Source organism: Paramisgurnus dabryanus, chromosome 8 (genome assembly GCF_030506205.2).
Source record: "Paramisgurnus dabryanus chromosome 8, PD_genome_1.1, whole genome shotgun sequence".
NCBI lineage: Eukaryota > Metazoa > Chordata > Actinopteri > Cypriniformes > Cobitidae > Paramisgurnus > Paramisgurnus dabryanus.
Window position 1 is genome coordinate 6,601,646 of NC_133344.1, and position 16,186 is coordinate 6,617,831.

The following is a 16,186-nucleotide window of genomic DNA, read 5'->3' on the forward strand; positions in this document are numbered from 1 at the left end:
CTCTCAGCTGAAGAAAGAGGTGGCGTTACTGGAGACAAAGCTGAGGTCAAGAGGAGATTTAGCAATGAATCGAGAGGTTTGTACAGCTTAAACATCAATCATACAACATCAAATCATTTTTAATCTTACTGTCTGTGTGTTTTGTGTTGTCAGGATGTGGATTGTTGTGAATCTTCAGTGTATGTGACTGATGATGGGAGTCTGGATTCAGTGTGGATGAGCAGAGATCAGAGCCGCACACCACAGCCACTACAGGACTCCGATCTCAGTCTGACTTTACTCTGTTATACTGAGTCAAAGCCCACAGACACTCAGGACACTACAGTGTGTGACAGTAAACAGAGCTTACAGGAGGATCAAACCTCCACAGAGTCTCTGGATTCTGTCTGTAACGCCGGAGAACAGCAGCAGATTCTGCAGACCACACTGAAGATGTGTTCAGTTAAACTCATCGACTGCACGAACCTCATGATGAAGATTAAATCTGAACCCACAGAAATCAAATCTGAACCCACAGAAATCAAATCTGAACCCACAGAAATCAAATCTGAACCCACAGAAATCAAAACTGAACCCACAGAAATCAAAACTGAACACACAGAAGAGGAAGATCGTACTGAGGAAGATGATGATTTTATTCCATCAGGTATGTCTCCTTAATTGTTGTTTTTAACTGTCATGTGAGCACCTGTTTTGGGTTTTCAGTCACAAATTCACTAATTAAAAGACCAAAAAGTGTAAGTACTAAAATGTTAAAGGAGTTTAGGATATCTTTAATACTTATTAAGGAATAGGCATGTAGGCTTAAAGGGTTAGTTCACCCCAAAATCACTTACTCCTGTGTCGTCCTTAACCCCCAAGTGCTCCGATTGTTTTCAGAACACATTTTTAGATATTTTTGATTAAATTCGGGAGGCTTCTGTCTGTCCCATTGAATTTGTTTGTTTCACAATCCTTTCCTCATAATAAAGGACATCGCCAAAAAGGTCCATCAGTCGTTCAATAATAATAATATTATTATTTACTTTTTTAGAGAAACCAAAACAAACGATTTTTTTATAATTTGTTCTCCTCCCTGGTTGTTCATGAGCAGACTACTACACGTCACCTGCTGACGTAGTTGGCCATCTTTTTTTGTTTTTATCCACTTTTTTATTGAAGCCAATATGCAAATATTGTCAACCCTAATCGTCAAACAAACCTGAAGCACTTTAATTAGCTGCTTCATGTGTGTTTGATTAGGGTTGGAGCTAAACTCTGCAGGGACACTGGCCCTCCAGGAGCAGGATTGGTGACCCCTGCTTTAAAAGCGCTGTATGTAGTTTACAGCGGCCTCTAGCGGTGATGTTTCAGATTGCAACCAATAAGTTTACAAGCGCGTGCTCGAACTCATGAGCGACGGCCAGACTGAGATTTAACAGACCGAAGAAAGCATCACACAACATGCTGGAGACTCAGGTAAACTCCCACTGCAACGTTTAATCGACTGCATTTAGCCTATGTAATGTGGTGTTACGTAGGTACATTTACGGTAAGATAACGAAAATGATTAGTGAACTACACTGAACAATTTCAGTATAACAGTAAAGCCGGTATATACTGTCCTATTTTAATTAGTCCTTTAGGGTTGTTGCTTGCCACACTGTGCGATCAATATCGTAGTTAAGTCCATGTCACACTGTATAATCTCAGTTTCCATCAATGTCAGACTGTACGATTTTAAAGAATTTTAAAAAACGGACGCACGCAAACAAACGTGTCCGCAGTTTTACGTCATCGATCTACTACGGCTGGGCGAACACAAGCTAAAGCGAAGGCTAGCAAACCGTAACAACGTCTAAAAAACTAAAGCACATAATCGAAATATATTTGACATGCTTTGTAGTAATGTTAACTTACCTGTCCAAAAGGATGAAAGCCAACTCCGGATCCGTTTTTATACCCAAAACAAAGTGGAGGTTTCTCCATAATTCAAATGCCCTGCCAATGTTAATCCGTGTTTTTGTCCTTAGTTGATCCGATTCACGTTTGGCCTTACGAGCTTCAGTAGATAACTTTTCTTCACAATATGTGGAGTTTGTGTTGGAGTCTGTGTTGTGCTGGGAGCAGGTCGTTTCAGTCTGTTATCAGACATTGTCGTTGCTGTTGAGCGCAAAACGAGACGAGAGGCTCGGGAGCGCGCATGCAGGTGACGTCACTGGATTTCGCGCCAAATCCGGCCCGGTACTTTCACATAAAAAGAATAATATTTTTTTCAGAGGTAATAGCAAAACCCGCAAAGTGGATCATTTTAATGTGAGATTACAACCCATTCGCACACAGGCAATTGAAAATGGATTCGTTTAAGTAGAAACGTTACGTACAGAACCTTTAAGCATTTTCCCATTATCGGAAATTGGTTTTGTAATATTGGTTTGACCAATAAATGCCGCCATCTTGTGGCCGTTTTGAGATTTATGCGATGGACGCCATTTCACCACTAAAAAGAGGAGACAACAACAGCGTGCGCAGCAAATATGAAGGCGGAGTGACGCAACTTCATTAAAAGGACTTTGAGTATACTTACTTTGCTTTAATACAGGGCTATTCAATTGGCGGCCCGCGGGCCAAACCCGGCCCCCAAGGTAATTTGATCCGGCCCTTCATGTAGTCTGTAAAAAAGACATCTCTATAATAAATTTAGTAAGTTAGACAATGGGCCATGGAGTTACGAGTTGTTTGCGCGTGCGTCTGTTTCATACAGCATGAGCTGCAGAGCGCGAGTCACGTGACTGGTGTGAGCAGCTGTGTCACGTGTTTATGTTCGCACTTTGGTCCACAAGTTCAAGGCGATCGCTTCCCCCGCTCGCAAAAAACTGCATAAAACAATTATGTTCCATATTATAAACTTTTTTGTTATGTGCACTGAAGTGAGTAAATTAGTTAAATTCTCAATGAGTGTGATATGGCTCTTATTTACCTATTTAAATGTAGAATAAAGCTTACTTGGGCATCTTACAATGCACTTATGTTGTTATGCAATTTTAAAATACAACATATGAACATGTCTGGATGTAGAAAAAGCATACTTAGACATCTAACAATGCACTAATGTTGTTGAATGCAGTTTTAAAATACATGTTTGTAGAAAAAGCCTAGTGTACAATGCACTGGTTTTGTTTTTATGAAGTTTCAAAATATAACATTAGTATGTTTAAATGTTGGAAAATGTAGTCATCATCACTGTTATATCTCCGGCCCCTCATTTGAGATGCTTTTCATGAACTGGCCCCCACGACAAACAAATTGAATAGCCCTGCTTTAATAAAGCAATTTATGTAACATAACAGACATTAATGCACAGATAAGATGTGTTATAAATTAAGGTGACCAGACGTCCCCGTTTTACAGCATGTCCAAAACAACCAGCAAATACACTGAAAACCCGATCAACATAGCGTTTGTAGTAGGGATGCTCCGATCGATCGGCCGCCGATCGGTATCGGCCGATAATGGCATTAAATGACTCGATCGGTGCTCGCTAAATCTGCCGATCTCATAAACCGATCTTTCTGTTTACTTTTGTCATCAAAAGGATCCTGAATGCGGTTGCAATTAAAGACATTTTTTACGTAGGCGGTGGCTGAACGCAGTCAAGCAGCTGTGAGGAAAATAAAAGTTTAAACGCTCAAAACGTTAAGACGCATGCAAATAAGAAACTTTTGGCATGAGGATGCAATTGTCCGTGATAGATATGTGTTGTATACGCTGTTTGATGGGGATGTGAAGACGCCTCGCGCTGTTTAACGAAGCGCGTCCTCATACGCATATCTCTGTAAAGGCAAAGAGAGACATACAAATCTGCACGCTGCACATGAGCAACAGGTTGTAAAAATGCTTATGATGCTTTACAACCTGTTGCTCATGTGCAGCGTGCAGATTTGTATGTCTCTCTTTGCCTTTAGATATGCGTATGAGGACGCGCTCCGGTCAACAGCGCGAGGCGTCTTCACATCCCCATCAAACAGCGTATACAACACATATCTATCACGGACAATTGCATCCTCATGCCAAAAGTTTTTTATTTGCATGCGTCTTAAAGTTTTGAGCGTTTAAACTTTTATTTTCCTCACAGCTGCTTGTCTGCGTTCAGCCACCGCCCACACACACAGAAGCCTGTCATCAGTGCACGTGAACAGAGCGATCTCTCTCTCACGTCTTAAAGCTGCAGTAACCTAATTCATCTCTCAATAAAATCACTCTCTGCTCTTGACTAAAGAATTTTTATACTGCATACGAGTGCGTGTATATTTAATTAATACAGTAAAGTCTGTGAAGTGTTTTATTTTCAGTACTTTTAGGAGACATAAGCCTTTTTAAAGCCATATTAAATTTCTCTTTGCAGAATAAATATTTGTTGTGCTTATTTATTTGAGTCTCTATTAAAACAATAATATACCTACTTACTGCAAGTAATATAACAAAGGCAACATCCGTGGTATTATTTTATTTAGAAAAGATTGTAACAGTTAGTCATCAAAGAGCTTGCATATCAGCTTTAAAAAAAAATCGGTATCGGAATCGGTATCGGCCGATCACAGCGATTACAAATCGGTGATCGGTATCGGCTGCAAAAATCCTGATCGGAGCATCCCTAGTTTGTAGTACCAGACCGGAGCAATCATGTAATGATTATTTTCACCAGCAGAGGGGGCCGCGAGCTACGTATTACTTGCGCACGCCACTGATTTAGCGATGAAGAATTTACTACAAGGCACACAAGAAAGCGTCATTATCATCAATCAAGTTATCATAAGATGTGAAAAAAGTTATGGGGGCTTAAGGTACTAATTACTCATGTTAAATTAAAATAATAAACCAATGAAGTAAACTGATCACAGTATGTTACGGAGCATTTGTTTTGTGTAGGCTAAATATGTTTACATTTTGCACTATTCCTTCTTTTCTTCACGTTTACAATGTTATGAAATCAGCTGAAGTAGTACCTTACAAGACATTTTTGATGGGGTATGTCTCTTTTGTAAAAAACATGAAAAATGATTTCTATTCTATTTTTAGGATACAGAAATTGTTCAATTAATTGAATTAGAAACACTGCAAAAAATGACTTTCTTATTAGTATTTTTCTCTTGTTTTCAGTACAAATATAAAAAAATTCTTAAGTCAAAATGCATTTTCTTGATGGGCAAAATGACCTAAGAATATAAGTCTAATTTTTAGACCAAAATATCAAATTTGTGCTTAAAACAAGCAAAAAAATCTACCACTACTTAATTCAAGAAAAATATTTTTTGCATGTTTTAAGCACAAATTCACTTAAATTAGTTTTTTGTCTTAAAGCTAGATTTTTCTTAGGGGATTTTGCTCATCAAGAAAATGCATCTTGATTTAAGATTTTTTAGATATTTGTACTGAAAATAAGACAAAAATACAATTAAGTAAGAAGTCATTTTTTGCAGTGAACCCACAACAATAAAAAGAAGAAAACTTTCAAAAAACATTTTGTCACCATTTAATAATTCATAGATAACAATGATATTAATGATATTTTAACCATTTAACTAGGAAATGTCCCCGGTTTTCATTTGAAAAATCTGGTCACCTTATTATAAATGCCTGAAAAGCAGCAGTTTGACTAAGAAATTGAGACAAACTCACAGACTCACGTAAATTGATTCATCAAATCCTGTCTCAGTAACAACGTATCTTGAATTTAACAGCCATGAATGAATGCTTGTGGGAAATAAAAATTAATAATACTAAATTAATTTTTTTGTATGCTTATTAATAGCCTTTAAAACTCCCGTTCATCTTGTTGTTCACTTACTGGGTTGAAGGCAGAAGCACAGACACCACATTCAGCTAACTTTTAAGAAGATGTACCCCAAGTTATATTAACATTAACCAGATAAACATTATTTTGCTAAAAACATCTAAATAAATGTCTGTGGACATTAATTAATTATTTATTACCAGAGGCGGACATTACTTGAGTATTTTAAGTAAATTTCCAAGCATCTGTGCTTCATCAGAGTTTTTGTCTTGGGAAAAAATGTACTTTACTAAAAAATGTTCACTACATTCTAAAGCATAGAATCATACTACTGTGTATTCTTTTTATATTGCAGATTAAAATTGATTTAATAACTAATTACATAAAAATTGTGTACTTTTAATTTTCTTATGTACTTAAATATTAAATATAAACCAAAAACTTGAAATTATGAAATGTAGTGGAGTACAAATTATGATAATATGCTTTGGAATGTATGTTTTCCAAAGAAAAACACTGATAAAATATGAATACTTAAAAATTTACTTTTATGTAGAAAGTAAAAATACTTAAGTAGTTTCCGCCTCTGTTTATTACCTCCGTGAGCTATAACAAGTTTGATAAAGTTGATGTATGATAAAATGCATAGATAACCAGCATTTTGTCAACAGCCATTTCATAAACTATAACAACAAAATGTGAATTATTCTGACATGAAATACCAGTGGAAATTCAATGATACGCTGTTTGGTTGGTTACTTTCCTAACAATGTATCATTTCTTTGATATCATTCATTAAATTAATATTATTTGTCACTCTTTAACTCCTCTATTTATTACTAGACTCAACCGATATGCATTTTTTGGGCCGATACAGATATTAGGGAGTAAAAAAGACAGATAACAATATATCGGCCGGTATTCATTGTGTATTATAGTACAGTTCACATATACTACAGTATATTTTATTATACTACAGTACTGTACATAGAATACACTATACATTATATATAACAAATGTTTGCAACGATCACTAACAAATGTGGTTATCAAACACTTAAAATGCCGTGACAAAGACGTGTAATACAGGCAGGTGTGTTTAACAATAATCTTTATTATCCAAAATGTTATCAGTGCACAAAACCGTAAACTTGACTTATCATGAATAACTTTAAAACACAAACAGAACAACATACAACTTGAATCATTGGCAGGTTTGAAGAGAATAACGTTATATAGGACTTGTAATGAAAAGGGAAACTTATGAAGTTTATTAGCTTTACAGTAACTTATGTACTTCACAAATTAATAAGCAACTTACCTTTAAGAAAAAGGACTTTAGATTTTTACAAAACTAAAGCATCTGCTCTCCGCCTCTTTTATATAGCGATGGTTTAAAGTTGCGTGGACTTATTTAATCAATTGCTCTGAAATGAGCATGTTCAGTAACAACACAAGCAGCTTTCTTTTCAAAAACTCGCAAGTGGACAAAAGAGGCGAATTAAAAACACAAAGTGTAAACGGGAATGTCTCTCTCTTTCTCTCTCGTCCACTTTTAATCCAATCGACCAAAGGTGTCTTAATAACCAGGTGTAAAAATGTTGTGAAGAGACCGCGTGACTGCCGCTGCCTTAACTGAGTCATGATTCATGAGTCATTTTGTACCCACCAGTTTTAACTTCCGTCCATAATAATTTGACTTTTGGTTCAATTTTTTGGACTGTTTTCAGTGGATATGAGGAGCAATATGAGAGAGAAATTTGGTAATCATTGTATTACCTAACAAATTTTTTTATAATATTAATCTAGATTATATTTCTAATTAAAATATTTCTAATATTCAGAAATGCGCTCTCCGCTCACCAGCTCTGATCGGAACAAACCGAACCTCACTGACTGCTGAAATTGCGCAGAAACATCAAAATATTACCAGCTTTTTAAAATGGTTTTAAAACTTAACATTTAGACTTTTTTAGCACAAATTATGAGCTTATTGACGATTTTTTTTTAAAATAATTCTTGACAAAATTAGAATATAGTAAAAGTTTGGGGGTTTTTTTGGGAAAAAAGTTTTAGGTGGGCCTGTTGAGAAGTGGGGCCGTGCCTGAGCTACAGGACATCGTCTTTCAAAACATAACCTCCACGAAAGAGAAAAAATGAATGCATCTCTGTCCAAAGCACATTTTCAAAACATTTTAATTCATAAAAATAAATCATGAGAACATGAACTTCATCACTGCATTTGCAGGAATTGTAAAAAATGTTTTCTTATTAACTCATGAAGCAGCCTAACACAATATTTTACTCTAATAGCTTGTCTTTCCCCACACATATGAACTGTGATCATGCACTACGAAAAAACACGCACAAATAAGATCTTGAATGGCAAAACTATATGGCACAATGTGTCAACTTAAACATTAATATGAACAATGGATTGATTGCAAAGTTAAACCATTACAGTAGAAACAGTTTTACTGCTGCTTTTAAAGTAATAATGTTAACTTTACACCACGATGCTGAGCTACAGTGAAATGATAGAAAAGACAGATGCATTAACTGGACGCGCCCGCGCCTCGCTAAACGCCTCATTGGCGTTTATATATGTGTAACTTCGGTCATTCTCAGTGGTGTGACTGGGACACTAACTCTGCTTGTCATCATAAACAGATAATCTTAAAGTGAAAAACGTTCATATCGACTGCATATCTGTGTCGTATACGCCGATACAGATATATCTGCGACATGCTCATATCAGCGATAAAATCGGAAAACTGATAAATCGGTCGGTCTCGGTTTATTACATTGTGATTGTTGTTATTATACGTGTTTGTACAGTTGACTAGTGTTGTTGTAATTGTGTCAAAACAGTAGTATAAGAGTAAATCAAATTGGTTCAGCATATCTGTTATCGGGCACATAAGCATCCAAATAGTCTGTATCAGTAAAAAAATCATTAACTGTCGATCTCTACTGAAGACAATCTGAGCACTTGGGAGTTTAGAACGACACAGGGAAAAGTGATAATTTTGGGGTGAACTATCCCTTTAAAAAATACTTCATCTTATTCTTAGAAGTGTCATCATATAATGCAACAAGGATTATGAAAGTCATTTTGTCGTTATTGCTCCGTTTGACGACTCTTACAAAAATGTGGATTACTCACAAATAATCATGCATTACATTAAATGGGCGGTTTCCCAGACAGGGATTAGACTAGTCCTAGACTAAAATAAATGTAAGAGCTGTACATCTGAAAACAACTTGCACTTATGTATTTTAAGATATGTCAGTGCAAGTTGTTTTCAGTTTGAACAACCTTTGTTTGGCCTTAAAATGCACACCAGTAATGTTTTTAGTAAGGCATGTTTGTTAAAAATAGTTATATTTCTTAATTAAACTAAGGCCTAGTCCTGATTTAAGCTAATCCCTGTCTGGGAAAACAGCCCTATATATTTTTTCATTGATCACTAGTTATATTGTTATTATTTTAATAAAATATACACTGTAAACTCGGATAAGTTCTTCTAACTCAAAAAATTGTAGGCAACTGATTGCCGCTATTTTCTTAAGTTAGAAAACTTAAAAGTTTTGAGTTCAGACAATTTCAATTCAAATCAAAAAATGTATTTATCGTAACTTAGTTTAAGTCTGATACAAATTAAATTAGATACTTTATGTAACTTTAATTGTAGAAGTAATGTTACTTAAATATTTTGTGGCAACTAATTGCCTTGTTTTTTATAAGTTTCCTGTACTCAAATACTTAAATTTTACAACTTAACAGTACACTGTAAAACCCGACAAGTTCAGAGTACTCAAAATACCAACTACCATTTAATTTTTGTTCGCAAATCACAGAAACAAATCATGTGACTCGTGTAAATGTTATACCAGTGAAAGTGTGTTGAGATTGTGAAAGTTAGCCCTGAGCTCATACTTATTCTTTACATGATAAAGCAACACATTGTTGACTTAGAGCCAAGCACAGGCACCACACTTCTGAACAATGGTAAGCCCAAAAATAAAATAAAAATAGCAAACTCTTCTAAATCTCCAACATAAATAAATGTTTAACACTACTGAGTCTTTTTCTTTACTAAAAAACACATAAAATATTACTTAATAAAAAAAAATGCTGTCGTATTGTGTGCTCATGCAAAGCATGCTGGGAACTGGAACATCCACAACTAATTGTGTTAATTTAACTTTAAAATGAAGTAAATTCACACATTTTGAGTACCAGGTACTTTCCATTACAAGTTAGTTTTACTGTTTGGAATTGCACTTTTTTTTGATCTGCAATGACCCAGCTGTAATAACAGGACTGACACAACAGGACTGTTTCTTGTTTCTTTCAGATGTGAAGAGTGATTCATGTTTGGATATAGACATAACGTCCTCAACATCAAAAGAGCGACTGACAGCACAAACTCTTTCCTGCATCACCTGTGGAAAGACATTCAGCTCACAGAGACTTTTAGAGCGACATGAGAGAAAACACACAGAACAGAAACTCTTCACCAGATCTGAGATCAGCTTTACTACCTTACAAGAGAAGAAACTTCATTCAGAAGACCACAGAGAGAAGAAGAAGAAGCAGTTTCACTGTGAGCAGTGTGGAAAGATTTGTGTCTCTTCCTCTGATCTAAATGTTCACATGAGGACACACAGTGGTGAAAAGCCTTTCAACTGCACTGAATGTGGAAAATACTTCAAAACCAAACCAAATCTTAAAGTTCATCAAAGACTTCATACAGGTGAAAAACCTTTCAAATGCTCTCAGTGTGACATGGCGTTTGCTTGTTCAAGTAATTTAAAAGTTCATAAGAGAGTTCACACTGGAGAGAAACCTTATCACTGTAGTGTCTGTGGGAAGAGTTTTAGTCTAAAGTCTACCTTACTAAAGCACCAGAGAGTTCATACAGGTGAAAAACCTTACAAATGCTCTCAGTGTGACAAGACGTTTGCTCAGTCAGGTCATTTAAAAGCCCATCAGAGAAGTCATACTGGAGAGAAACCTTACGTCTGCACTCAATGTGGAAAGCGCTTCTCTAATTCATCTCAATTCAGAGTTCATCAAAGAGTTCATACTGGAAAGAAACCTCATCACTGTAGTGTCTGTGGGAAGAGTTTCTTTAATTTACCTCAATTCAGAGTTCATCAAAGAGTTCACACTGGAGAGAAACCTTACGTCTGCACTCAATGTGGAAAGCGCTTCTCTAATTCATCTCAAATCAGAGTTCATCAAAGAGTTCATACTGGAGAGAAACCTTATCACTGTAGTGTCTGTGAGAAGAGTTTTGGTCAACTGGCTTCATTACTAAGTCACATGAGAATTCATACAGGTGAAAAACCTTTCAAATGCTCTCAGTGTGACAAGACGTTTACTTGTTCAGGTCACTTCAAAGTCCATCAGAGAGTTCATACTGGAGAGAAACCTTATCACTGTCGTCTCTGTGGGAAGAGTTTTAGTGTAAAGGATACCTTACTAAAGCACATGAGAGTTCATACAGGTGAAAAACCTTACAAATGCTCTCAGTGTGACAAGACGTTTGCTCAGTCAGCTCATGTAAAAGTCCATCAGAGGGTTCACACTGGAGAGAAACCTTACGTCTGCACTCAATGAGTGCGTTTACATGAACAGTCTTACGCCGATTATGCTTAATAAACTGATAACACGTGGGGTCATGTTAACGCGTAAAGCGGTTTTCTTTAATCGGTGAAAGCCCATAAACAGCGTAAGCAAAAACCGATCGGCACAGGTAGTTTTTTGCTCATTACGCCGATTTCGCGTGGCATGTAAACACCTTAACCGGCTTTCTCACGGTTTTGTCCATGTGCGCATGTCTCCGCGTATGAAAGATAAACGTCCCACGCGGAAGTAAGCGCAAGGTAACGCATAAAAGTCTCCGCTCGACTAAAGCAGTTGGCAGAGAAACTGTGAAAATAAAAGCTCATGTTACATTTACAGGTTCTGCAGACACAAGGAGAGATACAACAGTAATTAATACAGATATGTCGTTTACTTTTTGAACGACTATTGTGTACTATAGGTGGTGACGTCACTGCCTGCGAGAAAACTGATAATTCTTCAAGTCCCATGTAAACGCAGTTGTCTGCATAGCTGGCTTACTGATTTGCATGTAAACACATGAAAACAGTTTTCTGTAATAAGCAGATTTTTGATAGATATCCGCTTATTCTGTGCATGTAAACATACTCAATGTGTATCTCAATGTGAATCTCTATTTCATCTCAATTCAGAGTTCATCAAAGAGTTCATACTGGAGAGAAACCTTATCACTGTAGTGTCTCTGAGAAGAGTTTTAGTCAAGGGTCTTCATTACTAAGTCACATGAGAATTCATACAGGTGATAAACCTTACAAATGCTCTCAGTGTGACAAGATGTTTGCTTCTTCGTCTAACTTAAAATCCCATCAGAGAGTTCATACTGGACAGAACCTTTAACTTTCCCTGCCAGAAAAAAGTTTCTAGTGCCAGCATTTTCATGATTTTCACAAAAGTTTAATATCTTTCAGAAAACGTACAATATATCAAATGAAAAAATAGACCCTCTGCTTTAAAACAAAAAAGACGTTTCATCCTACCTTCATTACTTTTCTTGTAATCACTTCTCAAATAGGGGTAGGTTTCTTGAAAAACACAAAATTTTGAGCAAAAAGCTGAGATAATTGCATTTTTGTAAAGGACTTGATAGAGATCCAATTTAGAGCGATCCATAAAACCATACATGGACATACAGCTGTTTGTCCTAGGGCAATACTTCTGAGTTGTATAAGTTGCAGAAGAGCACCACCTGGTGGATAATAGCAGTGTTGCGGAAAGCCAGAATTACTCGTCATTGGCAGGGAAGCATTTTTTTCACTACAGAAATGGTGAACAGACCGTGGAAAATCGGAACGTGAATAATAGACTGAGGAGAAGAGCATCTAAATCGCTAACAGAGGGGTGTGTGGTGTGCTGCTTTTGGGCTTCCAGGGCCACTTTTAGGCTGTAACTAAACTTATATGAATGCAGGTGAAGGCGACAATGTGATAAACAAACTGGTTGGGTTTAGGGAAAGGGTGGGTTTAGATGCTCCAACATATCTTTAAAACCATAATTGTTTATGAAACCATTTCTATATTTACAAATGTAGAAAATAAAATGCATTTAATCTGACGTATAAGGCAAAGAACCTTAAAACGTAACCACGGGTCGTATAAGCTTTGGCAGCTAGAGGGCACTACGTCCCTATCTGTTGTATTATGGTGCATGCATAAACGAACTATTAGGTCGTAATTTTTGGAGGACAGCAAACATACTGTAACTATTAGGGATGCCACAATTCTCAATACATTATTGAATCATTCGGTTCGACCCCCACGGTGCAATACGCGCATGTTTGTCCATCCAAATCTGTCAGTTCTATATTCCATGCACTTTTGTTAATGTGCGGTTATATAGACGGTTTCAGCAATAACAAGATAAACAAGCGGCTGTCGCGGTCCGCACGTAACTTCCGGTAAATTCCGCTAATAATAAATAACAACAAAGTACTTTAAACGTAGTTTATTTATATAACAAGCAAAAAAAAACACATTGATTACCTAGGAAACCAAAACATTTGTTATTTTAGACGAGGCATCTGTTCAAGAGATCAGTTTAGCAACTAGTCAGACCATTAAAAAAACAAAACCGGAAGTAAAGTTCGGATCCAGACGTGAATCACGTGCGTGCGATGAAACCGTCTATACGACACAGCGAGTTGATATGCAGTCACTGTGTGCTACCTGCGTTAACTCTGCTTGAACTCTGCTTGCAATGCTGGTGTCAGATTTCATTCGCGTGCGCACAAACCCAACAGAAATACGTCAACAAAAAGCAGCAGAACGACTGTCTTTTAAATCTGAGGTGTGGATTAATTACTTGCGCGTGTAGATTACATACAACATCAATGTAAAGATGCAAATTCGCGTGGGGCAATGCGAATGACGCAAATTGGGCTTGTTATTGAGGCAAACGCGCGTTATTTGCCTCAAACACGTCTTCCGTCCTCAAAAAGTTCAACTCAAGAAGAGAATGCGCCTGATAAAATAAAATAAATCCCACCAGTAATCTTGATTGTGCAACGCATTTTTGGTTTCTACACAGACAGCATGATGTTGGATTTAACAGTAGTGCAGTAAGGTATAGCCTTCATTTACAATGTAAAGTTTAATTTACTAAGTACAGGTATATAAAATGGCCAATTTATGTAATGTAATGAATTCACATGTTCCCCAGTTTGAATAGGATATCATTTTTATATGTCTTTATTTAATTATATCTTATATTATTGTATCAATACACTAGAAATGTTTAAGATGATTTTGCATTTACATAAAATAAAGAGAACTGCAATTAAAACCAGTATTTTTGCTTCTTAACATCTCACTGTTCCTGTTTCCTAAGCATAGAATAATTAAAAAACACTTTAATAGGCCAAGGCATCAGAACCGAAACAGAACAGAAAACCGTGGACAAGAACCGAAAATTGTATTGAACTGTGAACTAAGTGTATTGTTGCATCACTAGTAACTATATACAGTAGTGTTGTTTTTCATTTTTTATTGACACATTTATAATTTTTATATAATCTCTTTTATAAACTCTTTTGTTATGTGTCAAACTCGTTTATTTTATGTTGTGTGCTATGTGATTTTAAGAATTGGTTTCAAAGTCTTAATGTCATGGAACCATAATGTCATTTATTGTCCATTAACTTGCCTTGGATAGTAACACACTGAGAAAGAAAGTGTTCAGATTATTCAGTAAATGCTTTGTTCATTTTTCTAACAATTACGTCTTCTGACTTCTGCTATAGGCCTATATGCAAGCATGTCACACTTTCACTGCACAGACACCATATATTGTATAACAGGTTTCTTTCTACTTTATTATTAGTATTTTAATGATAATCACAGTTGAATGTAATGTTGTAAAAAAAACAAAGTCATTGTACAGCTACAGTATACAGATGAAAATAAAGCCTTAAAACTTCAACTGCACTTTTCATTTGCACATTCAAGAAAGAATAATTTTAAATAATTTCTTCATATTCTTTTATTTTAGGGGAAAAAGTAAACAGTAGAATTCATAATCTTAAAACGTAAGTAATATTATAAAAAATAGAAAATAACAACCTACCAGGATGATAGAAAAGAAACCGTTTTGCTACAGTATTTGTATATAGCCATGTATTTGTAGGCAATCAATCAGCTTTACTGGATGTTTATTTTTCATAAGGGAGAATAAGTAAACCTGACTAAAAGTGTAGGTTCATAAATAAAGCTCCTGACTATAAAATGCAAGTTTTACACTTAAAGGCAGGGTATCTGATTTTAAAAAACTTTAGCCTACTAGCACCGAAATCATGATCTCACTCTCCATTGAAATCACCATCCAAAGTCACACTTCCATCTATGGAGCTAGAATTCTGCCAAAACGTTTTGAATTTGAAATGCATAAACTTGAATAACAGACAACTGTTATTTAATAAAACTGAATATTGCCGTATTTGTAAAGATATTTACAATTCAGTTTTGCAAGATAAATAATAAAATGTAGACGACCAAATTCAGTATTCTAAAATGCAACACGCAGAAAGTCAGATAATTCAGAAATAGGTCAGAGGTCACACTTCCGGTTTCCACAGGGAATAGTAGAGGATCTAGGGCTGTTTCTCAATTCCAAGAACGCAAAGAACAGACTTGCGTTCTCGTGGAGATCGGTCTTGCCAGGCGACCTTGGAAGAACAAACTCACAAGGTCGCGAGAACACAGAACGCACTTGTGAGAATTGAGATCTTTGCGATCTTCCTGTTGGTAACCTGACCTCCCCAGATTCAGAATCGCAACATTCATAAAGTGACAAACATACCATTATCTGCATTTTACATACATTATTATTTTTTTAATGGAAAATACGTAAATATTTCAGGTACCAGGTAAAAAAATAATATAATCTAAAATTAGAAACTCAATTAAGATTAGTTGTTCTATGCCAATAAAACATACATTTCAATATCAAATTAGCATTTTTTTTATGTATTTAATACTTTAAATGTTTAAAAACAAACGTTTACTTTAACCAGCTTCTCACTCTCGTGCGCTCGACGGCGTTAAAAACAGGTGTGCTTAGCACTTCCTTCCTTCGCTTCGTTTTGCCGCAATGACTTCTGGGGCATAAACCGTTTTTATAGCGCAAGTCTGCACTCGATGTATCCTCAATATAAAGGACACATCCAGGTAATTTTATGCATCCTCTGTACTTGCGTTCTTGAGAATTGGAATTGAACTTTGATGGTTAATAATGACGTGGAGCGAGAACACAAGTATGCAAGATCGCTGAAGAGCGTATATTGAGAA

General features: G+C 36.1%; 1 protein-coding gene across 1 annotated transcript; it reads left to right on the top strand.

Annotated features, from left to right (window-relative positions):
• The first annotated feature begins 10,131 nt into the window (after nucleotides 1-10,131).
• LOC135771693 (uncharacterized) lies at nucleotides 10,132-14,772 on the top strand. The gene has a single exon (XM_065282052.2). The coding sequence runs from the start codon at nucleotides 10,434-10,436 to the stop codon at nucleotides 11,400-11,402; it is 969 nt and encodes a 322-aa protein (XP_065138124.2). The 5' UTR covers nucleotides 10,132-10,433; the 3' UTR covers nucleotides 11,403-14,772.
• The last annotated feature ends 1,414 nt before the right edge of the window (nucleotides 14,773-16,186 follow it).

Coding starts and splice junctions, on each gene's coding strand:
- LOC135771693 (XM_065282052.2), top strand. CDS start 10,434: ATGAGGACACACAGTGGTGAAAAGCCTTTCAACTGCACTGAATGTGGA.